General features: G+C 39.2%; 6 protein-coding genes across 9 annotated transcripts; 4 read left to right on the forward strand and 2 right to left on the reverse strand.

Moving 5' to 3' along the window:
• The first annotated feature begins 12 nt into the window (after window positions 1–12).
• LOC116916711 (polyadenylate-binding protein-interacting protein 1) lies at window positions 13–2,223 on the forward strand. Of its 2 annotated transcripts, none has more exons than XM_032922040.2 (8): window positions 13–167; window positions 408–761; window positions 819–1,028; window positions 1,093–1,202; window positions 1,267–1,486; window positions 1,554–1,680; window positions 1,746–1,953; window positions 2,013–2,223. In XM_032922040.2, the coding sequence occupies exons 2-8, from the start codon at window positions 456–458 to the stop codon at window positions 2,098–2,100; spliced, it is 1,269 nt and encodes a 422-aa protein (XP_032777931.1). In that variant the 5' UTR covers window positions 13–167; window positions 408–455; the 3' UTR covers window positions 2,101–2,223. The 2 variants fall into 2 exon arrangements, with proteins under 2 accessions (XP_032777931.1, XP_032777930.1); XM_032922039.2 differs by having other exon boundaries at window positions 47–208.
• Window positions 2,124–3,710, reverse strand: LOC116916763 (B-cell receptor-associated protein 31). Of its 2 annotated transcripts, XM_032922105.2 has the most exons (7): window positions 3,579–3,710; window positions 3,434–3,510; window positions 3,255–3,364; window positions 3,086–3,186; window positions 2,855–3,011; window positions 2,589–2,794; window positions 2,124–2,523 (listed from the first exon to the last, which is right to left on the reverse strand). In XM_032922105.2, exons 3-7 carry the CDS (start codon window positions 3,344–3,346, stop codon window positions 2,369–2,371), a joined length of 711 nt encoding a protein of 236 aa, XP_032777996.1. In that variant the 5' UTR covers window positions 3,347–3,364; window positions 3,434–3,510; window positions 3,579–3,710; the 3' UTR covers window positions 2,124–2,368. The 2 variants fall into 2 exon arrangements, with proteins under 2 accessions (XP_032777996.1, XP_045025064.1); XM_045169129.1 differs by having other exon boundaries at window positions 3,434–3,656.
• Window positions 3,711–3,744: 34 nt separating this feature from the next.
• On the forward strand, window positions 3,745–5,546 carry LOC116916761 (ankyrin repeat domain-containing protein 34B). The gene is made up of 4 exons (XM_032922102.2): window positions 3,745–4,715; window positions 4,786–4,970; window positions 5,036–5,168; window positions 5,236–5,546. Exons 1-4 carry the CDS (start codon window positions 4,592–4,594, stop codon window positions 5,541–5,543), a joined length of 750 nt encoding a protein of 249 aa, XP_032777993.1. The 5' UTR covers window positions 3,745–4,591; the 3' UTR covers window positions 5,544–5,546.
• Window positions 5,547–5,655: 109 nt separating this feature from the next.
• Window positions 5,656–10,601, reverse strand: LOC116916796 (major facilitator superfamily domain-containing protein 10). The gene is made up of 14 exons (XM_032922150.2): window positions 10,356–10,601; window positions 10,070–10,301; window positions 9,854–9,957; window positions 9,629–9,787; window positions 9,375–9,560; window positions 9,212–9,311; window positions 8,889–9,109; window positions 8,736–8,826; window positions 8,525–8,662; window positions 7,222–7,352; window positions 7,048–7,152; window positions 6,687–6,916; window positions 6,302–6,614; window positions 5,656–6,220 (listed from the first exon to the last, which is right to left on the reverse strand). Exons 1-14 carry the CDS (start codon window positions 10,356–10,358, stop codon window positions 5,951–5,953), a joined length of 2,283 nt encoding a protein of 760 aa, XP_032778041.2. The 5' UTR covers window positions 10,359–10,601; the 3' UTR covers window positions 5,656–5,950.
• Window positions 10,602–12,294: 1,693 nt separating this feature from the next.
• LOC116916670 (A-kinase anchor protein 10, mitochondrial) lies at window positions 12,295–15,565 on the forward strand. 2 transcript variants are annotated; one of them, XM_032921963.2, is made up of 10 exons: window positions 12,295–12,416; window positions 12,807–12,913; window positions 12,993–13,945; window positions 14,041–14,156; window positions 14,226–14,373; window positions 14,426–14,534; window positions 14,597–14,843; window positions 14,907–14,980; window positions 15,052–15,104; window positions 15,177–15,565. In XM_032921963.2, exons 2-10 carry the CDS (start codon window positions 12,892–12,894, stop codon window positions 15,267–15,269), a joined length of 1,815 nt encoding a protein of 604 aa, XP_032777854.2. In that variant the 5' UTR covers window positions 12,295–12,416; window positions 12,807–12,891; the 3' UTR covers window positions 15,270–15,565. The 2 variants fall into 2 exon arrangements, with proteins under 2 accessions (XP_032777854.2, XP_032777855.2); XM_032921964.2 differs by having other exon boundaries at window positions 12,310–12,542.
• A 13-nt stretch (window positions 15,566–15,578) lies between these two features.
• Window positions 15,579–22,102, forward strand: LOC116916621 (clustered mitochondria protein homolog). Its single transcript, XM_032921887.2, has 17 exons — window positions 15,579–15,777; window positions 16,103–16,315; window positions 16,376–16,537; window positions 16,602–16,755; window positions 16,947–17,111; window positions 17,173–17,444; window positions 17,513–17,710; window positions 17,783–17,992; window positions 18,061–18,816; window positions 18,877–19,144; window positions 19,208–19,419; window positions 19,484–19,747; window positions 19,809–20,183; window positions 20,251–20,488; window positions 20,551–20,654; window positions 20,734–20,963; window positions 21,027–22,102. The coding sequence occupies exons 1-17, from the start codon at window positions 15,679–15,681 to the stop codon at window positions 21,163–21,165; spliced, it is 4,059 nt and encodes a 1,352-aa protein (XP_032777778.2). The 5' UTR covers window positions 15,579–15,678; the 3' UTR covers window positions 21,166–22,102.
• The last annotated feature ends 1,715 nt before the right edge of the window (window positions 22,103–23,817 follow it).

Here is a 23,817-nt window from a genome sequence, read left to right on the forward strand (position 1 = left end):
CACAATGGCAACACAGCAATCGCCCCCAGCCCCAAAATCCTAAAATCGCAGATTCTCATTTCTGACAACAAGTACGAAGTAGTCTGCTTTTCAACCTGCGTGTTCGTTTTCTTGGTCACTGTCGTTTACCTGACTAGTGTCTTCAACAAAGAAGACGAAGTTCGGTAGTAAGCAATTATTTTTCTAGGACCATCTCACAACAGCTAAGGTTTCAAAGTTCTTTATATAAATTTTTGAATTCTATGTCAAATTCGCTTTGGCCTTACGTTTAGGAAAAATCTTGTCGCTCTCGGTCTTTATCAGGCTCTTATATATATTTAAAATGTTATTGAAACAAACAAAAAACTATTTGCTTTCAATAATTTATGTAGTCACTTTTTTGGTATTACAACTTCTTTATTTTACAGAGCATCAAGTTCATCACTGCTGTCTAGATTTGATCCTCAACCACCAACATGGATCCCCTTTCCCCCACAAAATGTGATTCTGGGACTGGGCCAAGTCCAGCTGAAACAAGTGATCAGTCTCCTCATCAGCAGAATCCAGTTGTGGAGCAATCCTCCCAGCAACAGGCAGGAGATGGTGTAAATGGCAAGAGTTTGATTACAGATTCTCTATCCACCTTATCAATCAGTGCTGAACCCTTCAGAAGCATTTCATCTGATCGTCCAGCAGCCACCCAGTTGTCTGTAGAAGCAAAAGAATTTGTTCCAAAAATAGTCCTTGCTACATCCAACACTGAGAGCTATCCACCATATGTGGTACAAATATTGTTTAGGTTGTAAAGTAGTTGTTTTTCTAACTTATTTGGCTTACAGGAAGCAGAATATCATGAACAGGTAGACATGATGGCAGATTTTGAAAGGAGTGATCCATTATTGGATTATGCCTTCCAAGTGTTATATGAAATAACATATAGCCCTGGTCAATTTACAAATTTGTGTGATCAGCTTGTGACCAACTTGAATAGTTGGCCAGCTTTGGATGAAAGTATGCTGCAGATATTGGTGGATGAAATTGTAGCTCTAGTAATTATTTCGTTTATTTCCTCTACTCCTTTTAAATATATTGATCTTAATCGTACGTTTCAAGGCCATTCGTGAACCCAATTTCCGGTATAATGGCGCAAGACTGTGTGATGCCATTACTCGAGGACTCCGCGTCTCCGGCCCTCTCGATTTTCGATCAACGTTGTTTAACAGGTGGTGATAGATATTTATGATGCACTTGAACTAGGCGTGAAATCATATCTTTCTGAATTCTCAGCTGTCAAGCTATCCACGCTGATCGAAAAAACCTGATGCACAGTGATGCAGAGTATTTAAGGGGATTCGCATTATTTATGAGCGAGCTCTTTGTACACATGCACAAGAAAGATTCTTCTTGCAGATTCGGTATTTTAGCAGCAGCAGTACGTGAGTTGCTGTTGACTCTTCTAGAACAACCGACGCCTGGCAATGTCAAGTGTCTTTGTCAGATTCTGAAGGTAAGAGGACTATTCAAAAAAAAAAAATAATAACAATTCATGACGAAGACCTGAACATTTCATTTAGTTGTCTGGCTCTTATATTGAAGACGATGATCGTGAAACTAATCAAGGAAAAACTCCCGAAATGGACCAGCTGATGACGAAGATTGAAACTGTCGGGCGAACACTCGAAATGCAAATGCATATAAAAGGTTTCTCCCTAGTTAGGCGCTTTAATGAAATAAATGTGAATTAACCTGCTTTCTAACATTTTCAGACCTACTTCTGAACATGATTGAACTGAGAACAACTGATTGGGGACGAGCACCCACTTCCCCAGTAGTTCGGGAAAGTCACGCGGTGAGTAGTCAGCCCTCTAATCCGCAAATGGGGGTATATTATGGACCTGACGGTCAAGCTCTAACGGTTGAGGAGACGGAGTTTCTTAACCAAGGAATTAATCGCCCTGAAGATGAAGAATACGAGTACGCACATTTCTAACAAAATTTATTGAGGTATTGATTTCTACCATATCTTTAATCAGGTATCCGTACGAAGAAGACACTGGGATGGATGATGAGATGGTTGAAGCTTTTGAAAAATTCCTCATGATGCAGGACGCGTTGAAATAGATTGCGACAGGGTACTCGTCATATTTTAAGGACCATTTCGAATGTGTAATTATTTTGTTTCTTACATCTTTGCTGATACATCAAAGTAGGGAGATAAATAAAGATGAATATCCCCACCCACAATTTTGTTTCTCTTTCGCAATTACAATAATTCGAAACAATCAAAGCTTCCCCGTTTTCAGCTGTAACGGTTATAACACATTAAATTCTTTGAAGAAAACCTCCATGAGAGAATATTTCATTTTTATCCGACACAAACGCCAACAATTTAATCATCTTTCTTGTCACCCGCACATTCTCCTTCCAAGATGGCCAATTTCTTTAGCAGTTTACTGTGTTCATCGGCAAGACGATCGTATTCTCGAGCAACACCTTCACTTTGCGACTTAAAGGCTTCAAGATCTTTCACGGCTTGGGTCCGTTCTGTATGAGAAGAGCAACAAAGTAATGGGCAATAGTTTGGCGATTAAGTTCATAAAAACGTTTACCCTTTCTAGCCTCATCCAGTTCTTCCTTCAGTTTCGAAAAGTTTTCTTCAACCTCTTTGGTATTCTCGTCAGAGGCAGTGCTTTCCTTCTGTGCAAGCAAATCTTCAGCTGCCTTTGAGGCAGATGCAGCTTGACGAATAGCGGCCTCGCTGGAGGCTGCCAAAGTTGCTTGAGCCGCAAGAAGCGTCATCAAACGGCGAATAACACTTAAGATTTGAACAAACCATTTGAGTATACTAGTCTATCTTCAAACAAATTGTACTTACAAGATCAAGAAGAGGGAGAATCCTGTTATGTAAAAATTTCTTTGGGCTCTAAAGAGTACCATTGAGTTACGAAGTTCTTGCTCCAAATGCTGATGCTGTTGTTCCTTAGCTTTCCCATCATGACCAACATCATACTTTCTCATTTCACGAATGGCATCTGGAAAATAAAGTGAAATTTACCACAACACATAATAGCTGTTGTATCCATGTAAGTCATATGCTGACTCATACCAAATAAACAGAGAACCAGGAATGCAAGGATGACATAGAAGTAGATATGGACTTGCTGACCTAAACCTCGGAGGAAACTTGATTTGAAAAGTTTATTCCATCTTTTGGGAAGCCAAAAACAGAAGATTTAATGGAGGGTAAAAGTAGTTAAAAGTTAAATTTTGTTTACCTCTGGGCAGAGATGAATGGCAAAAGAAGAAGGAAAACAACTGCTATTTCAACATAGAGAAATGTTGCAATTAAACCCCACTGAAAACTCATTTTTACACAGTTTAATTCCTAAAAATGGTTCCAGAAATTCGGCTACTTTAACCCGTGAGCTCTAACCAACTTCTAAATATAACTTACCGCTTCAGCAGAACCAGGGTAACTGACTTTCGTCAACGTTCAAAGGAGCAAATAATTCGTATTACTCTCGTCGGATGCTTTAGAAAAATGGGATGGGCCGGAGTTGAATAAGATTTCTCTTCCTTACAAACGCTTTACTATAGACCTTGCTTTATTCCAAGAAAATAACATGTGTTCGTCCAGTAAAAAGAGAAAATATGATAGAACTTTGACAATCTTTTGCTTTTACCATGTAGACATACAACTCATAAGCGTACAGTACATATATGTCATAAACAAAGGCGGAGTTTCTCGAACCGATGCCGGCGCCACCGCCATCAAACTTGTGATTCACAGATACGTGATTGGTGTTTTACTGTTAGCAGATTGTTAGTGGTGACGTAATATCCGCTTTGATGGCGGCAGAAAAATTGCAAGCTTCCTTAAAAATTGCATGATATTCTACAAAAAGAAAGAGTAATAGAAGCTATAAATCATTAGGATAAGCCGCCGTTTCTTTTCTCCTTGCGAAGCAACGTGCAGTTAGCAGCGTGAAAACTGCAAGTAGATACGACTACTAAAAAGAAACTTTTGGTATTGTGACCACTTTCTAGTTTCCACGCTTCAGTTTATGTTTAATAACCGTAAAAGATCGTACCTTCCAGAATTTCCTATGCGCGATTTAGCAAAGTTTTCATACAAACATCGAATTTCGTGTTACTTAACTAGGTTACGATCGAAATGCTAGATCGACTGTAATCTTCCGTTTTTCGCAATAGGCTCCAAAGGTATTTGTAGCAAAAGTTTGGGCGTTACTTGGTGCAGCCAATTCCAATCATGTAGGGCTGAGCTATTCTTGTTCATGAATCGAGGTATCGCGAGTGGCACGAAACGATGTAATCTGTCCTATAAATGGTATTAGGCTACTGTTTGCGGACGATGAGGGCCAATATGTTGACATTGATAATAATGCAACCATTCCCCTCGCGCATGTTTTACTACACACAAGCCTAACGCGCGAGTACGTTCAACTGAATCGCCTTACCACGCATCCTCCGGTGCGCACTCAGGGATTTTGCAACGACCATCGCGTATACTACTCCTGTAAAAATACTTGGGAGGTACCGTGTGATCGAAGTCTTGCGGGAACGCTCAATCAGCAAACACCTACCGTTGCCGATGGAGTCAGAAGCAGATCGGGCTTCTTATTTATCTGATGCCGTTATTCGTGGACACTATCGCCAAGTCAAATTTTACTTGGACGCTGGCTATGACCAAGATTATATCGATCATTATCGCGAAGGTAAAACAGAATTAAAGCATTTTACGATTGTTAAAAAAAAAAAAAATTTTTAAATTATATGGGTGTATAGGAAGCACCCCCCTGATACTGGCGGTTACCCAGTTAAAGGACGACGAATCGATAAGAAACCGCTTAATTGTTCTTTTACTACATGCCGGAGCTGATCCCAACATCGGTGATAGGTACGGCATGACACCGCTGATGCACTCTATTCTACGTCGTCAAACAAGCTCCATCCGTCTTCTACTGGAATCGGTATTACATGGCTCACATTCTTCTAAACACCTAAACAAATTTATAGATAATTAATTATGTAACAGAAACGACTAGATCACGGCACGGAGGACTTAGATGGAAACAGCGCATTAATGCATGCCGCCTCTCTTGGTTTAACGGAGATAGTGACAATCATCCTCGACCGATTAAGCGCAGTCCACCGGATGATATATCTTGGTTATACAGATTACATTTGTTTAAAGAAGTTCCTTAGGAAATTTAAATAAAACAAAATTATTTTTAGGACAGAAAAACCGGAATGGGCTTACAGCTGGAAATCTGGCTGAAGGATCTGAAAAGAAGGAATTAGCCGATTTACTGAGCTGGAAGAACCAATATTTCTTGCCCAGGAACTTTGAAGGATTTGCTTATCCACGTCAGCTTGATCAAGAAAAACATACTTCAGCGACCAATAGGAGTGATGGGCTGCGAGCATTTAAAGGTGATAATCAAACTCTATATACCCCCGAAATACAAAGGCGCCATTGGCGGAAGTGTGCAAAGCTAAATGATGGCAACTGCTCAGATCAAACTGATAGCAATCAACAGTAAAGCGATTTTCGTCCTTTACGAGTTAAGACACAAACATCGCCTTGACGTCTTCGTTAGCCATACAAGTAAACTACAAAAAATCACAATAATGCTGATATTTCAACTGCATTGGTTTTGTTGTAGTTCCCAAACAGTTTTATTGAACAAGTAATAAACTATCTGGGATTACAAAGGCACGCAATTGGCTACAATGACCTAATTAATCAATTTAGAAGTCAAACAAATGTTAACGTTTCAACATCCTGAATACTTGTTACGTGTTTTCCGAACACACGTTTTTTTGTTTCTTGAATAAATTCTAACATAATTTTCTAAACGAAACGGTTTAAATGGATGTTTAACGGTTTAAATGGATGTTTAACGGTTTTAAAATGTACGTTTAAATCAATCTTTAGTAGGCAAGTAATTTATGGAAACATGTGTTGCGTTAAACATACATCTAAATGATTATTGAGTGCGTCGTTTGACTGAAATGCTAGATTGCATTTCGGACACTCGAAACTTGTCACTACCACGTCGTCCGACGGATGGCCTGATACTGACACGAAAGAATTTTCTACAGTACCTTCTAATTGCCGTTTCAATAGACGGATTTCTTGTTGCAAAGTATCCTTTTCTCCAGCTAAAGTTTGCCGTGCTTCACGCTCGGCCTCGAAATCAGATCGAAAGAGTTCCATCTGCAAAAAAAAAAAGCATTCGTCTTAGTATTCATACCTTAATATTCATAAAAACTAAGAAAAAATAACAAATAATTAAACCTGTGCTTTCAAGATAGGCATGGTTTCCAAACACTTTTCCAATCGGGCTATTTCAGTTTGCAATTCCGTGATGTCAACTTGTTTGCTAAGCACCATTTCTTCTGCGACAGCCAGCCGAGTGTTTGCTGAAGTTACTTGCTCTTCCAATTCAACATATTTTTTTTTAAATTGTACGTTTGCGTTTGTCAACTCCTCTAACTCTGCAACGCTAGGACCTTCCACAACCTGGCTCCTCTGTCCCCATTTCTTAGACAGTTCTTGAAAGTCAACCATCAACTGATCCAGCTGAGCTGTCGTTTGATTCAGTAAAATTCTGAAATTTTGTAATATTTCAAAAGATAAGTACAGGTAATCATCCACGACGAATGAATAGAAATTTGATTACTGTTTGTTCTTGTTGCTTTCCATTTCATTTGCTAGCTGCTCCCTTAGGAAATCTGCTTCGTTTTGCATTTGGCTCAGGAACGTACCTGTATTTCGTTTGGCATTTTCGCGCTCGTGAAAAAGGGAATCATAGCTTGGTAATTCATCACCTTGCTGTTTTTCCTTTAATGTTTGATCGCTTGGCGGTGAAGAAGCAACAAGAACGTAGCTATCGAGGGATTCAAATCCTTCCTATTAAATATAAAAGGATAATTAAGAAGAGCACAGAGTCAAAGTAAAAAAAGGGTGTAAATTAGTTTGCATGAAACAAAAAATATTTGAAAAAAGAATGTTAAAATTAAGAGAAAGAATTTATTACCCACCTGAGCATGGATTGGTCTTACAACTCCAGGAACATTTAAACTTGAACAAGTATTATTTCCAATCAAGTCAATTCTTTGCTTTAACATAGCATTTTCCTCTTTCAGCTGAAAACAGATTCTCAAATAGTGTTCAATTCCCTCTACTTTTTTTTGTTTAGAAATTTTAGAAAATACCTTGATTATGACTTCCTTAGCTTTTTCAACTTTACTGTGATATACATTTTGTACTCTTACAACTTCGTCTTGCCATTCCACAAGTGTTGAAGAAAGCTGCTTCATATAAGTATTATTCTGTTGTAGTGTATCTGAAAATATTTGTTTAAATACATGAACAACCAGCTACTCTTGGAAAAAAAGAACGTACTTCGCAAATCGGTATTTTCCGTAATAAGCTGCTGTATCTTTTCTTCTACCTCCACAACACTGAGAAGAGTATTAGCTTCTGGAGTTCTATTCTGTGAACAATACATGCTTTTCGAAGTCATTTCTGCCTTGCTCTTTGTTACAACAGCTTAATGCACAATACGTTTTCCTTATCTCAGACTTTTCGATCCATAACTTTTTATAACGCTCTCTGTGTAAGCGTGAAACAGACAGTGATGAAAAAGCATGTGCAGACGAACTGCATACACGTTAAAAGATGTTGTATTGTACGTGTACTGTACACCGAACATGCCACCTAGGAGATAGGGAATTGTTCACTGGAAACGTGCTTGTTGAAACGTTCTGGAAATTAACTGTAAGCCGAGACGAATTAAAAAAACATAAAGTGAACGTATATGATCATACAGGCCAATTCTATTCGTAATCTAAGCGATCTTTAGTCTACCCCGGAAACAAATAAAACTTCTTTTAGCCATGTTTTATGGTAATAATGTGGGCAACAATGTCCCTAAGTCGCCGCACTTAAATGCACTGTCACAATTGGAATAACCTCCTCCCCTTCCCCCTTAATTAAGCATGATGTAGTGTATGGACTGTCCCCAAGTTTGAAACTGCGATCAGATATTAACACATGTAATGACAAATGGGGATCGTAAATTGAAACGAGAATCCATAATATCCTGAAAAAAATCAGTATAAACTATCAATGTATTTTAAAACAAAGCAGATGCAACACAACAATTGGAATGCAGGAATATGTCGATTAGTTATTTGCACGGAAATCATCAACAGTTGACACCGTTGATGATAAATGATTTTTCAGCCCTATTTTTAAAGTCCCATACCCAAACTAAAGTCCCCTAGGATGTAAGTTGCAAGTCTGTGATGCATCAACATATCTCAGATCACATTGTTTGATAGTCCTTCGATGCCTTATTACAACGGAGATTGTCGCAATAAAACAAATGGCAGTATAAGACCAACAGCACCAATGCAGTAACACGGCCCGGCTCCAAACACGAAGAATACTAGAAATCAAATGATCATGCTTCAACTGAATTAATCCACTGAGCACAATATTATCTGTTTTTACCAAACGAAGATACTAATGGACCGAAGGCTCGAGCAAGTGCTCCCAAGGATCTTAGGGTGCCGATTACTGCACCCTTCTGATCGGCTCGCCCATACGCAGCTGTCATAGCAGTTAGGCACGGAATAACAATGGCTGATCCTGAAAAATCAAGACATTTTCAATGCCCAAATGTACACCATAAACTGTAAACAGGGGGGTGCGGTCTACTTACCCAGAGAATACAAACCAAGTCCGAAATACAACGCTGTTGCACTGTTTGAGAGACCCACAATAACAAAACTAGGAATTATAACCCCTAGACCCTAGGGAATTGTCGAACATTAATAACACAGTAAAAATGGTTTAAATAGCATCAGAACATTACGACTAACGCGAGCATTTTTTCTTTGCCAGGCTTGACACGGCGTACTAAACCACCTTGGAAGATCGCCATCAGCAAGCCGATGAAGAGCAACATTTTCCCTTGCTGAGCAGCGTTATAGTCGAACCGCAAATGTGTCAAAAATGTCAATGTGTACTCCAGTCCCGAAAAGAGGAACAAAAACAAAAAATAAACTCTTCCAAGTACTTTCAATTTTTCGAGATCTAGAGAAAAAATGGGCAAGAGAAAGAAGATTTGTAAGCTCTAATTAGTTTGTAGGGACATCCTATGATATGGCCGTTGCTTAGTTGGTAACAAGAAAAAACCTTTTTTAGCGATGCCATCAGCTAACTGAAACTTAAAAAGGGAAACGGGATTGACGAGATTCCATGTTTGAGATAACTGTAGGGATTTTGCCCTTTTTTCCTATAAAGAATGATGCGTTACGTAAAAGAAACATACAGAAAGACGGTGTGACCATGGCTTTACCTTGGATAACGATTCGGTAAAGAATACTGATAGAAATCCGAAGTTTAGAACAGCTAAAATTAACGAGAAAATCGCCGGCCAAAACCACCAGTTTCCTGTGCTGCTATCGACACCCCAAACAGAAAATGCTGCACCCGTGACTGGTCCTATTATGAAACCGATTGCGAAGGCAACACCAACTAAGGCCTATGGTATTGGCAAATGTACATTAACAATAAGAGTGCTAAACTTATTTTAATGAAATAAAATGTTACCATGGCTTTAGCTCTTGTTAAATTGTCTGTAATATCTGCCATTACAGCTGTGGCCAAACTCACATTAGCTTTACTGATACCACCAACAGCTCGGGCTAGTACAAAGAGAGCAAAGTTGTCGGACACAACCCAAAGAGCATAAGAAGCTGCAATTCCAACCTTTGGCAAAACACAAAATTGTTAAAGACAACTATTAGGAGACTAGGAAAATTAACAGTGCAATACCATGCTAACAAGCAATGCAGGTTTTCTACCATAAGTATCAGACAGACATCCAGCCAATGGAGAAGCCAGAAATTGCAAAAAAGAAAATAAGGAACCCAGGACACCTACACAATACATAAATATCTGTTTTCAAAGTAGGCTACAGCTGATGTTGGATAATCTAAAGCATTTCGTTAAAAACAGGGTAGGTAAAAAAAAAAAAAAAAATTGGCAAACCTCCTGTCATCACTGAATTGAATTTTTCAGGAATGTTTAACATTTGCTGTAAAGATTTCACGGTGCTCTCTAGAAAACTGATGGAAGCACCACCACTAAGGCTGTAGTGGTCTAGCAGTTTTGGCATAAGTGGCAAAATAATGGTGAAACCAATAAGATCAATAACAAGTGAAGTGAACATCACCCATGCCATAGGATTGAGTCGAGATCTCACGGCTTCTTTTTTGCTCGCCTAAAGTACAATCAAGTTAGTAATAAGAAGTGTCACAAAATAACAGAAATCTACCATTTTCAAAATTTTTATAATTTATATATCAAGGTGTCCACAGCACTTTATTGCACAGCATTAAATGTTTCCTGAAAGCTTACAAACGTCCAATGATCTTCACGACTTCTTTTAACCTTTCAAACCGAAAACCAGCTCATGATAACCCAAAGATGATAAGCCAATAGTAGAAGAGATAACTTTTACACAGCCCGCCAGCGACTTGCCGTTTTGTGTTGTGACTTGTGAGAGCATGTGTGTAAGAATGTTTACGTGGACAGCTAGGCTGCCAGTTCACCAAAAGTAACCACGTATGACTAGGGCTCGCCGGCTCGGCCCCACGTCGACGGTGCGGTTCTATCGGGTTTGGGGGGCCTTTTCTCCTGCCCATGTGCATTTGGGTCGACTTCCGGGTAAAACCGGTGCAAGGGAAAGAAGCTAATCAGTTCCAAAAATCCGTTTTATTACCCCGATTACCCCACTTTTGCCCTAATTATTACCTTAAAATTTTATTTGAGCTTAAAATTCGGATAATTCATCGTATTTTTCATGGTTTTGTAATTTGGCGCCACGCATCCGCCATTTTTTCAAGATATTGCCGGAGTGTATTCAGTCAAAAATGACGGTTCATATTCTGCAATAAAAAGTTAAATAGAATAAGGAATTCTTAGCATGCAAGCGAAGTAAGCGTTGCCATTTTGTCAACGGTAGCGTTGTAATTTTCAAGGGCGTAGGCATATAAAGCCAACGCTCTTCTATTGCAGGAAAGAAGTTGAAAATACTATATTGCATAAACCAATATTGCAATATAGTATTTTCAAAATGAAAATGGAAAATGAATGAGGAAAGAAGTTGAAAATACTATATTGCATAAACCAATATTGCAATATAGTATTTTCAACTTCTTTCCTGCGATAGAAGAGCGTTGGCTTTATATGCCTACGCCCTTGAAAATTACCGTTGACAAAATGGCAACGCTTACTTCGCTTGCATGCTAAGAATTCCTTATTCTATTTAACTTTTTATTGCAGAATATGAACCGTCATTTTTGACTGAATACAGTTCATTTAACAAATAATTAAATTTAATAAATCTAAATGTTGTTTAACTTTTTCTATTGTAAATTTTTCGTACATCTTGCAACACAAAGGGGGTTGCGTGGGATGATTCGTACCTTGATCAACAAGAAATGATGCAGACATACTCCATGGTTAATTCCTACAATCTTAACTGGACCTTCACTACTCATTGTTTTTTTCCTTTTAGATGCCATTCCCATCCCGCAAAAGTGGCCTTTGTGAAAACGAAGAACACGCTAATAAAAAAAATCTTTATGTTCAAATATAGCGTTTTTTTTTTTTTTCACAACCCAAACAGTTTCCACTAGCCACTACTAGAAGAGGTGAGGGGATAAGGATATGCCGGGTCTATCGGTTTCACTGAATATTTTGAACCGAACCGAACCACTTGAAAACTACCTACCCATGTCGCAACCGATTGGTCATTTCTCGGGTAGGTCGTGCGGTTTTTTGGGGTTCAGGTAATCGGGGCCGAACCCTACGTATGACGTATCATTTTTAACAGATAATTTTTTTTCACTACATAATTTCCCAAGCTTCTAAATTGTTAAAAGATGGTTATGGAATTCTGTTTTCTTTAGATAACGTACACCAAGGGGTATTAGACTTTTTACCCAGTGAAATAACAATATTGCTCATTGGTTATTCACCTTTCAACTTCATATCTACTTTCGATCGAACCCAATTGGGTTTGAATTTTAAAAACCGTAGAAGTGAAGCTCGACAAGAAGTTCATGTTAATACATTTTGAAACAAAGTGGCATATTGCTGACTTTCTATCTGTTTCTCCTTTTCCTTTCGAACCAGTAGATGCTGAACGACCATCGACTAAGTGTTTTTGGCCACCAGATGGCACTAAAGATTATTCATATTTACCGAATTGAAATATCTAGTAGCAGACGGAATCTGTTGTACGGAATATTTAGAGTTGACGTCTCTTGTTTTCCTCTCATGGATTCGACCTTGTAAGTTTTCCGTCCTCGTTTGGACTATGATTTTGAAGGTGAATAGTAGTTTTGGTAATAATAATTCTTCAAAAAAGAATCTCCTACTCATGAGTCCACCAGCAACAAATTTGGGTTCGAATCCTACTTAAAATCACAGAATTCGATAGTGTAGGTCGGAACAGGTATGTTGTTTTCCCCCCTCCTGTACATTTAATGTATGTTATATGTGAACTTTTACACACACAGCAGGTAATTTGTGAAATAAGTAAACTTGGTTGCTCTCTATTACCAGTTAGATGTCTTCATTACATCATTGTATCAGTGCCACATGTTTTAGATTTAAACTTTCCATGGTTAAAACTATGGTAGATGAACTCTCTTGTAGGCCTCTACCTGTTTGATTTATTTTTACTGAACTGTTTTATTTAAATAACCATTTTTTTCAGAAAATGACCAATGAAGTTCTCTCTACCTAAGAAATTAAGTAATATATACTACTACCCTTTTTCTTGATCTGCCATAGTAGTTAAAATGGCATTTTGGAAGAGACTAGGTAACTTTTCATCATATATGTTTATAATATGTTTTGTTTTTTCGAATAATACATTTTACATCTTTATTGCTATAACTAGGAAAAAAATCTGCATCATCTAGCAGCACTAGGGCAATTTCAAACAAAAACTATTTGCCTCAAAATAATAATGAATCTGGATCACCTTCATTGCCATTGTCTACAAGTGGAGATTTGGGAGAAAGTTTGCATAACAATCTTCAACGTTTTCCTAGCGAAAAAGACGATACTGTCGTAAAAAATTCAAACATACAGGACAAATTAAGCGGTGATTTCGGAGACCTTGGAGATTTGAACCATCCTGATACCATTCGTTCTTGGTCTCGAAGGTCTCGCCTCTCAAAGAATCTTCAGGAAGTCTTGATGGACTTGACGGCGCTATCGTACTTTCAACAGTATCTTGAGAACAAACAAGTAAGCAGCTACCTAACGCTGCTAAACGATTTGAAGAATTACCATCTCTTGGCAACATCCTTATCGGCAAATGCTTGCACATCAGTTAGTAACGCTAATAGTCCTGTCGTGAATGGAGACACTTTGCCTGAAGGAAAATTGAGCCCTTCAAAAAATAACGATACCAAAGTGCTCCGACTTCTAAATTCAACTTCAAGTAGTTCAGGCTTCAGTGATGACACCAGTCTTGACTCACCTGGCCATAATATATCCACCCGCTCTACAAAGCCTTTAGGAACAGATACGATGGCTCATAGTTTGCTCAGTGAAAGACGTAGAATTATACAAAAATATTTCGAATCGGATTCAAGCGATTATCTTCCTACGGTTTCGTGTTTCTTACGAGACATTGATCCTTGCTCTTTGGATATAATAGAGCCAGTTTCTGAAATTTTCCATGATGTGCAGATTGGAGTGTGCAACCTGCTTGAAAATGATTATTTTGTGGAATTTCTTCATTCGGAGTTTTATTATCGATATCAATTAGATATAATCACAGTCGGAAAATTGTCGATAACAGACATAATCTATAGCGATGCCTGTCTCTTTTACTTTATGGAGGTAAATATCGCATTTGATTTCCCCGCTTTCTATGTATTTATACGTATTTGTCCGCTTTATTAAATGTATTTTATTAACACTATTCTTGGGTACAGTACATGGACCAAGAGGGCAAGCGTCATTGGCTAGAATTTTTGCTCGCGGCGGACAACTACCGATCTCAGTGGAATTCCCCCAACGCTTCATCAGATGCCTTGATTATATACAACAAGTAAATTAACGTGCATACACAGAAAATGTTTACAAATAGTGCAAACTTTTTTTCCCCTTGTCATTACAGATATTTTTCCCTACAAGCCACACAGCCATTGGGTTTGGCAGATGCCGTGCGTTCCAGTATAGAAGAAAACATTTGTATGACCCAAAACGGTCCTGGTTCAGACTGCTTCGAAAACGCTCTTCATCTCTTGTTATCTGCATTGGAGAAGGTATAGAGTTTTTTTTTTTTTAAATTCTTTTATTGATGAAAATCTTTGTTAGAAATTTCTTCAACCGTTCTTATCTTCCCCCGTCTTTTGTCAATACGTAAATGACATCGTAAGTGCCCTGAAAAATGCAACAAATCTTTTAGTGCGGTGTAAGCGTTCTGGTTAGTTGAAGCTCAAAGTAAGCCAAATCTATAAACTTGTTGTTAACATTGATTTATTTTAGGTTCTACCAGCACGATTAACAGTGAAGTAAGTGGCATAAGTTGTAGTACAACATCAGCAACCGTCTCAAGCTACCTAGCAGCTGGAGGTTCTTCCACGTTACCTCTCGGAGTTGTGTCGCCTCCCATAGCTAACAATGCCGAAAATTCTATGATTCGTTTAGGCAATAGTATTAGCAATGAAAGTTTAATGATTGACATTCGACAATTAAACAACCCCGACACGCTATGGCAGAGGAAAAAAATTGCGTAAACTAGCTTTGGATTTCCGCGTTTTAAATTAAAAACTAATTTTTTTACGTTGGGGTTTAGGCTAAGCCTAGGACGGCTTACTCCGTTCGGCAGATTCTATAGTGAAATAGAATTTCCACTTGAAAAGAAAACAGGTATGGTATCCCTACAGTAACCTCCATACTGAATTAAAAATTTGAGTAAGAGAAATACTGTTCACTTACAGAATCAAAACTGTCCAAAGCTGTACGGAAATTTGTATTTGTTGAGGAAGACCAGGTAAAGCAAGAGATTAATACTTCTGCAATTCAATATAGAATTTCAAGTTTTCTTTTTAATTATTGTTATCAGGAAAAACAGGATATGGCTTGGCAAATGGCGGAAATCATTATTAAAGACGTATTAGCAATAACCTTAGGAAGGGGACCGCCTCGCGTCACATAGTGTCCTTTCTATATCATCCCAATTCCCTGCTGTCTAAAAATATTGTTGACAAAACGAGTTTGGGGCAAACCCATACAATCGCATTATATTCCATTATGTTACACGTCTGACTGCTGAAATTGTTATTGTGATGACGTTTTGATGTAATTATGTATGTACCTATCTATCCATATCGGTCGTGGTTTCATGCGAGATGCGACTAGTCTTTCATTCTTCCTTGTTTCTTCAGAAAGTGCTGCCCATTAGAAACAGTAACAAAAAATAAAGTCTAATCTGGCAACGTTTGGGCTATTCTACTCTGCTCGTCACGTGTTCATCTTTTTTCATCTCTTCTGCAAGAAGAGTGCCGCATTCATTTTTACTCTTACCGTTTCACGGAAAATCGACCTTTGCCTTGCGCTTCTTGATTATGGCCGTCGAGTCAAAAAAGAATGAAACAAGCGCAGAACAAACGGTGAATTCAGAAGCTTCTAAAGGAGAGGAATTCGTCAAAATCAACGGCGAAGGTAAGACGAACCACATAGTCATAGGGATAGCCATATTTTTTTTCCCCATGCGTGGTTCCGATACGTGATGTGCATAAAAAACCGACTGAAGTCTTAGATATCCAACATTAACTTTGTACGTGCTTAAAGTACATTCGCGTGTGTGACTTTACTTGACTGTTTTTACAGTAAAGCAATGTTAAATGTCTATTAGTTTGTATATAGTCTTATATAATTTGATTCCAACATAGTTTTCTGCCCTTTAATATTAGTTTTAAGTAAAATTGTCAAACATGATGTTCAACCAGTATGCAGTGTGTATCTAACATCACTCATACATATTAGGTAAAAAGTAAAGAGATATCGAAGCAACACAAAGAGGACCAGAATGCAGGGAAGAAAGGGAGTAGTGTAAATGGTGAAAAGGATCTGAACTTGAACATTGAATCTGCTGAAGAGAAAGAAGATGAAAAGAAAGATGAACAAGATGTTGTCTTTGTTCAAGATGTTGGGTTCACCATCAAAATCACAGCACCAGGGGTGGAACCTTTTGATATCCAAGTAAAAATGAGTGCTCAGTTTCTTTGTTTTGTTAATCTAACTCAAATTTTACCACATTAGGTTTCAAGCATGGAGATGGTTCAAGAAATCCATCAGCTTTTAATGGATAGAGAAGATACCTGTCATCGCACATGCTTTTCTCTACAACTAAATGCCACAACACTGGATAACTTTGCAGAACTGAAAAGCATTGAAGGACTTAAAGAGGGTTCTGTTATAAAGGTAATGTATAATTAAGTAATCATGGTTAAAAAGGCACAAATTAAGGATTATTTTTTGTATCAAGGTTGTTGAGGAACCGTACACTATGCGGGAGGCGAGGATTCATTTGCGCCACGTTCGAGATTTGCTTAAGTCTTTGGACCCGTCAGATGCTTACAATGGACTTGACTGCAGTTCATTATCATTTTTGAACGTTGTTACGCAAGGAGACATATTAGGTAAAGATTTCTTGTGTGGAAGTCTGTTATTTTGTGGAAAGCCTTCTCATTGATGACTAACATTTAACCCTGAAATTTTTTTTCTTGCTTCATTTATTTTCAAGTGCGATTGCAAGGTATCTCAATGCAACCCGCATTTGTAACTGTAGTCAGTGTTTATCAGAAATTTAAAAATTTGAATTTTCTTGCAGAAAAGAAAAAAAGTCGTCCAGAAAGTGTAGACTGCACTCCATCGGATTCCATCATACCCGGTTCATCCGAGAGACCCTTGCTCCCATTGCAACCTCAAAGTAAAGAGCAAAAAGGTCCCAATTGCATCAAAGTGCTCACCACGTCTGGCTGGAATCCTCCTCCAGGTAGAATTTGTCAGCTCCCAAAGAAGAAAAGTTATAATTAAATTGCTTCATTTATACTTAGGTTATCGCAAGTTGCATGGCGACCTAATTTATTTATATGCCGTTACACTCGAGGACAAGAGGTTACATATCACCGCGTGCACCCGAGGTTTCTACATTAATCAGTCGACAGACGAAGAATTCAACCCCAAACCGGCGAATCCAAACCATCTTTCGCATTCTCTAATTGAGCTCCTTTCTCAAGTTTCTCCGTCGTTCAAGCGAAATTTTACTCTCTTGCAACGCAAGCGTACTCAGCGACACCCCTTCGAAAGGGTAGCTACCCCATATCAAGTAAGTGCACATTTGCCAAGTTCCTCTTAGGCTTTCACTTAATTTTGTGTACTTTGATCAACTTCAAGGTTTACTCTTGGATTGCACCAATGGCCGATCATCCTATAGATGCCATCCGAGCGGAAGATGCATTTTCGTCTAAGCTGGGCTATGAAGAGCATATTCCCGGTCAAACTCGTGACTGGAACGAAGAATTGCAAACGACGCGTGAACTACCCCGAAAAAACCTGCCTGAACGTCTGCTGCGAGAAAGAGCGATTTTCAAGGTATGCAATACATATTTGTGCATAGAAGAGTAACCAGTTATTTGAATTGGGGTAAAAATTTTAAAAATTAAGGTGCATTCTGATTTCGTCGCTGCCGCTGCTCGAGGAGCTCAAGCTGTAATTGACGGAAATGTTATGGCCATTAATCCGGGCGAGGAATCCCGTATGCAGATGTTTATTTGGAATAACATTTTCTTTTCTCTTGGGTTCGATGTCCGTGATCACTACAAAGAATTGGGTGGTGACGCTGCCGCATATGTAGCACCTAAAAATGATCTTCAGGTAAAAGGACATTTTTGACTGTTTATAATATTGGATTATCATTCACATTTTCTTGCTATTCTGCGTAGGGCGTTAAAGTTTACAATAGTGTCGACCAAGAGGGGTTGTACACTCTTGGAACTGTGGTGATTGATTATCGAGGCTATCGCGTCACAGCCCAGTCAATTATTCCTGGTATTTTGGAAAGAGAACAAGAGCAGTCTGTTGTATACGGGTCAATTGATTTTGGGAAAACAGTCGTCACACATCCCAAGTATTTGGAGCTGTTGGGCAAAGCTGGGCAACAGCTAAAGGTCTTCCAGCACAGCGTTCTCAACGACAAAGATGAAGAAGTAGAATTATGTTCGTCAGTTGAGTGCAAGGGTATCATTGGCAATGATGGACGGCATTATATCCTCGATCTCTTGCGTACTTTCCCTCCCGATGTTAACTTCTTAAAAATCGAGGGAGAAGAACTAAGTAAAGAGGCTCGAGCCCTGGGCTTTCCTGTGGAACACAAACATAAGCTTTGTTGCCTGCGTCAAGAACTAGTGGATGCATTTGTGGAATCCCGTTACATGTTGTTCATCAAGTATGCTGCTTTCCACCTTCAACAAGTTGGCCTTAAGAAACAGAAAGTGCCATCGGAACGCGGCACTTCTATTGAAAAAGAAGTAGTCAAGTCAGAAGAAACGGAAATTGCTGGTGTTCAAGTCACATGTGCATCGGAAAAGGGAACGGAAGAACAGCAGCAGTTAAATTCCGACGAGGCCAAGAAAATTGTTGAGAGTATTACCGATTCCATTACACATGGAGAAAAACCTGATGTAGAAGAAAGTACTAAGGTAAGCTGTCGAAAAACTGTTTTATCGCTTGACATCTATATTGACCAAGTTTTTGTATAGGAAATCGTCCGTAAAGCTGCAGCAGCTGTAGGTTCCTTGAAAGACACGGAATTCGATATCCGGTTCAACCCTGATGTACTGTCCCCGGGAGTTCGTCACCCCGATGGGCTTGTTGCTCTCGAGCGGCTAAAGAAAGAAAAGCAACTCATCAAAGACGCGGCCGATTTCCTCATCACAATTCAAATCCCCACGTTTATTCGTGATTGTTTGGATCATTCGTCTGCTCCTTTGGATGGTAGCACTCTAATCGAAGCGGTTCACAGTCGTGGTTAGTTAGTTTGAATTTTGCATATAAATTAAGCCAGTTATTAATTTATTTGACAACAATTAGGAATCAACGTTCGTTACTTGGGCAAAATTGTTTCAATGTTGTCCAAAGTACCACAATTGGAATATGTTTATGTCATTGGAGTTTCCGAGTTAATTGTTCGAGCTGCAAAGCACCTTTTCACCAGCTACATGCAAGGTGTAGAAATGATGGGTCTGTCGGCGGCTATTGCTCATTTCCTGAACTGCTTCCTTGGATCAAATCCAACTCCCGTGGTAATTAAAATTTGAGCTCTCTTCATCCTAGTTTTTGTTTGTAATGAGTTATTTCGTAACGCAGGCAACACTTGGAGCTGACGAGCTACAAACAAAACCATCCAAACGTCGCAACAAACGCAGGGGAAAACAGAGTCCCTTATCTAACAACGAAAGCACAGATTGGGTCCATATGACTCCCAAAAGTTTGTGGTCCCTTCTTAAAGCTGAGTTGAGTTCCTACTGGGACTGGGACTTGACTGCCGATGGAATTGACGCAGCGATCGAAAAGTACATGGGGCAAAAAGTATCTCTACTTCGAGCTTTTTGCCAGCGGACTGGCATTCAGGTAACGCATTACCATCGAGTTGTCTTACAGTTTTTTCAACTAAATTTTTTTCCTTTTTTAGATTATTATGAGAGAATATTCTTACGAAGTCAAGAATCGCAATACATTTTTCGAAGAAGATATCATTAACGTCTTCCCGGTAGTCAAACATATCAACCCACGTGCAAGTGATGCTTTCCACTTCTACACAACTGGTCAGCAAAAGATCCAACAAGGTTTCTTGAAGGAAGGATACGAGCTCATCAGCGAAGCTCTTAATCTTTTAAATAATGTTTATGGAGCAATGCATCCAGAAATTGCCCAATGCCTCCGAATGCTTGCAAGATTAAACTACATCATGGGTGAGCATGTTGAAGCTCTTGGCTATCAACAGAAGGCCGTGTTCATGTCAGAGCGGGTGAATGGTATTGATCACCCGTATACAATCACAGAATACGTAAGTGGCAAATCTGAATAACATAGTGGGGCATAGTTTTTGTTGACACAGAAGAATTTTATTGTAGACTCATCTGGCTTTGTACTGCTTCGCCAACAATCAAATCTCGACCGCTCTTAAACTATTGTACCGGGCGCGCTACTTAACATTGATCGTTATCGGAGAGAACCATCCAGAGGTAGCTTTGCTCGACTCCAACATTGGTCTCATTCTGCATGCCGTTGGAGAATATGATCTATCTCTGCGTTTCCTCGAAAAAGCTTTGGCTTTGAACAAAAAGTATTATGGTTCCCGATCTTTGAAAGGTAACTGCGTCGTCTCAACTAAACTAGACTGATTGATTGTATTCATTCTGTTATGTTTTCAGTTGCCGTCAGCTATCATTTGGTTGCCAGAACCCAAAGTTGTATGGGCGACTTCCGATCTGCCCTTCAGAATGAAAAAGAAACTTACACCATTTATAAACTTCAGGTATATATGTGTGTTTGGTTGGCCTTGAAATCGAGCTTATTCGTACGTATTTCTCTAACCAAATCGTGTTTTTTCAAAGTTGGGAGAGGAACATGAAAAGACAAAGGAGTCATCAGAATGCCTTCGGCATCTCACACAGCAGGCTGTTGTGCTACAGAAAAAGATGAACGAACTTTACCAAGGGCGTTTGGGAGCCGGCGTTCCGACAACTGGATTACCCCTACCTCCTATTCAAATTCAGCCCCCTTCCATGGGGAGCGTCCTCGATATGCTCAATGTTATCAATGGCATTCTTTTTGTTCAAATCAGGTGATTTACTATTTACATCTAATATTATTATTTTTTTCAAATCAATTTACATTTTGTTTGTAGTCCACAGGACATAGAGGCGTTCCGTGAGGAGATGGAACGTCGTCAAATGACGGAAGGCAGTCCACCTAAAGTGCTTGAAGTGAAGGACGAACAAGCGACGTCAACAGATAATAGTAGTCAAGTCAAATCTTGCAGTTAATCAGCATGCATGGGAAGCGCTTTTTCTGCGCGGACGTCAACAACGAGAAACTGTTCAACAAGATGCAAAAAAAGAAAACTTAATTGTTGCCATTGAGAAAAAGACCTGGTCCCCCGCGCCGTAGTCAAACGTTAGATTTTTTATTATTTGTTATTGATAGTGAAACGCGTTTTCGAAATTTCTCGGCTTCGAGAGAAAACAAATGTCAAGTGATGAGTTCAGTTGTTTTGACTGGAACTTCAGGCCAAAATAGTTATTCTCCCTGTTCGTTGTTCTTTGAGTCTTGTGCTGACGAAGAAGTCATCTCATATTAGTTTCCTTTTCAACGAACGTACACAATCGGCCAGGCATTTGAGTTTCTGTTGTCATATTTAGTGAGTAAAGCCCCTGTCGAGCCCTCTTGTCTATCGTCACGTTGCACGAACACGATCTGATAGAGAGCCGAAACTGGCATTACTGTAGCTCAACAGTTGATTACTCTAGTAAGTTAAACATCATATCTTCCCCTTTCCCATCTTCTCCCGTCCCCGTACTCCTTGGACTTGGTCACCTGATCTGTTTTTGATGATATCTCCGAGGAAATTTCAAAATCATGATTTATTTGAAACAGTCTTATTTTACTTTTAAATCAAGATTTGTCCATGTTGATTGCTTCGAAATTTCTGCAAGAAGGTATGGTTAAAAAGGTGCGAATATTTTGTCCTATACCTGTAGTCCTCGATTGATGAACACAATCTTCCTGAACTTGTTGCGTCAAAGCCAACCCGCCTAGCAATAACAAGGTCCAGCTAACCAAGTCCTTATTTTCCAGTTCCGTCACACAATCGTAGTTGTATACAAGAAAACGCGATGAAAGCCGAAATCGTTTGGATTTTGCGTCGTGTGCATCACTATGTAGAAATGATCTATTATTTTACAAGAAAAATGGCAAACACGAGCTGAACTCCTTGTTTTCATTTCTCTTTTTTTTCTTGTTTTTATTGACTATCAAGAAGAAAGTTTTGGGTTTTACGCGTCGAGTGGCATTCGTGTGAATCACTCAATTCGATTTAATAGATATGTTCAAGAGAATCGATGGGGTGGAAGGCGGTAGTGAGAAATGGAAAAGTATGTTTTGCGGATAAAGAGATACTTGTTACGCGTCACGATTGCAATTGCACCGCCGACGTTCGTCACAAATTGGAACGATTCGTGCTGAACCGGATTGAAGTTTTATAACCGGTAATTTTACCTCAAAAACTATTTGTCCGTGCATATTGTACACAGCCGCAAAGATGTTTCTCTTTTTCTAACTTAGGTGTTGTACCAAAGAGCGAAAGCAACGTTAAGACCTGCTAGTGCATGTATTGACTTTACCCAATTATGGAGGTCATTTTCGCCCCACTGAACTCCACATGAATTGAACTTTGCCGGGTGTGGAATTGGACCGCAATTCACGGACTGGGCTGCTAGGTTAGATACATGCAAGAACTATGGAAGTTTAATTTGACAACGGGCGTGAATCGCGTCTGCTTATTTTTTCGAGCCTGCGCTAAAAACCTTGGGGTCGATTATGAAACCGGAATGTGAAAATGTTTGGGCCATCGAAAGTTAGCCTTGGAATAGATCAAAAGAACCACACGTACAGGTCACCTTTGCTGTGACACGATCCCCCATCTTATGGCTTAAGTAACTCCGTGTTCTCACCTGCCCCCGTAGAGCTTTTGGGCGTGCTGCACGATTTAGAGTCGCGGGACACGTTTTCCTTCCAAACAGCGGTGGCTTTTTCGGGCCCTACCCTGCGGCGCGTGCACCAGCGGCTTACCTAATGGCTTTCGGCGTCTCCCAATTGCTTGCCCACCTAAATAATTTTTTTAAAAGAAAAATGAAACTCCCCCCTTTGTGGAAGATTACAGGTAATAAATCCTTTTCGAAGAAAATTCGATCCGCTGACGCTTTGAAAAATACGTGAATGGCAAAACGATTACGAAATTGGAACAATCAAATAGAATATTACTTTTTTACCGTAACAATGCTTTAAACAAAACATGCGTCAACATTGGCCTTTCTCTGCATTTAGTCTCCGCCGTAAGTCGTGTTACAAGCACAAAGCTGTGTCAACCAAGCCTACAAGGTAGTTTCACCTAGATGCGGTTTTTAAAAAATTAGGATGCTGTGGCAATTGGTCCAGATATTTTACATCAACGAGCGTGTCATTTACAATGATGAGGGTTGTTCTGCAAACTGCACGAAAACCAAATGGATAACAAAAAGGATGGTTTTTTCACTTTCCCTCTAATAATAAGAGACACCGCAGTGTATTCAACTCACCAAACTCACGTTCTACATCCAGTGATGCAAACCCTAGTAGAAAAGGACTGAATACATAAAAAAATTACTGTATGAAATGGAAACCAACAGGTGATGAAAACATTCGCACGTGATAATTCTTGTAATCGACTTTGGTGGAACTGTTCCTTTAATCATTTTTTTTTTAAAGGGGGGTAAAATGATCTGATTGAACATCATTCATTGAAAGTTCAATCCTTTGTGTGGAGTAGCATCACACAAGGAACTCGTCAACAAATCCTACCTAAAAGTGTAACGAAACGGGCTAATAATTGGGATTACTAGATAGAAATAAAAGGGAAAGGCCCTCATCACGATCCTTAA

The sequence above is a fragment of the Daphnia magna genome, linkage group LG2, assembly GCF_020631705.1.
Source record: "Daphnia magna isolate NIES linkage group LG2, ASM2063170v1.1, whole genome shotgun sequence".
NCBI lineage: Eukaryota > Metazoa > Arthropoda > Branchiopoda > Diplostraca > Daphniidae > Daphnia > Daphnia magna.

Bases quoted from the DNA above. Each gene is read 5' to 3' on its own strand.
- LOC116916711 (XM_032922040.2), top strand. From the start codon at position 456: ATGGATCCCCTTTCCCCCACAAAATGTGATTCTGGGACTGGGCCAAGT. The intron at 762-818 runs GTACAAATATTG...TTTGGCTTACAG, and splicing joins AGAGCTATCCACCATATGTG to GAAGCAGAATATCATGAACA. The intron at 1,029-1,092 runs GTAATTATTTCG...GTACGTTTCAAG, and splicing joins TGGATGAAATTGTAGCTCTA to GCCATTCGTGAACCCAATTT.
- LOC116916763 (XM_032922105.2), bottom strand. From the start codon at position 3,346: ATGAGTTTTCAGTGGGGTTTAATTGCAACATTTCTCTATGTTGAAATA. The intron at 3,187-3,254 runs GTAAACAAAATT...GCTTCCCAAAAG, and splicing joins CCATTCATCTCTGCCCAGAG to ATGGAATAAACTTTTCAAAT. The intron at 2,524-2,588 runs GTAAACGTTTTT...CTTCTCATACAG, and splicing joins ACTGGATGAGGCTAGAAAGG to AACGGACCCAAGCCGTGAAA.
- LOC116916761 (XM_032922102.2), top strand. From the start codon at position 4,592: ATGGAGTCAGAAGCAGATCGGGCTTCTTATTTATCTGATGCCGTTATT. The intron at 4,716-4,785 runs GTAAAACAGAAT...ATGGGTGTATAG, and splicing joins TATCGATCATTATCGCGAAG to GAAGCACCCCCCTGATACTG. The intron at 4,971-5,035 runs GTATTACATGGC...ATTATGTAACAG, and splicing joins TCCGTCTTCTACTGGAATCG to AAACGACTAGATCACGGCAC.
- LOC116916796 (XM_032922150.2), bottom strand. The intron at 9,788-9,853 runs GTATTGCACTGT...GTTTTGCCAAAG, and splicing joins CTGCATTGCTTGTTAGCATG to GTTGGAATTGCAGCTTCTTA. The intron at 7,153-7,221 runs GTATTTTCTAAA...ATCTGTTTTCAG, and splicing joins CTAAGGAAGTCATAATCAAG to CTGAAAGAGGAAAATGCTAT.
- LOC116916670 (XM_032921963.2), top strand. From the start codon at position 12,892: ATGGCATTTTGGAAGAGACTAG. The intron at 14,374-14,425 runs GTATAGAGTTTT...AATCTTTGTTAG, and splicing joins TGTTATCTGCATTGGAGAAG to AAATTTCTTCAACCGTTCTT. The intron at 15,105-15,176 runs GTAAAGCAAGAG...TATTGTTATCAG, and splicing joins TATTTGTTGAGGAAGACCAG to GAAAAACAGGATATGGCTTG.
- LOC116916621 (XM_032921887.2), top strand. From the start codon at position 15,679: ATGGCCGTCGAGTCAAAAAAGAATGAAACAAGCGCAGAACAAACGGTG. The intron at 19,748-19,808 runs GTAACGCATTAC...TTCCTTTTTTAG, and splicing joins GCCAGCGGACTGGCATTCAG to ATTATTATGAGAGAATATTC. The intron at 20,964-21,026 runs GTGATTTACTAT...TTTTGTTTGTAG, and splicing joins ATTCTTTTTGTTCAAATCAG to TCCACAGGACATAGAGGCGT.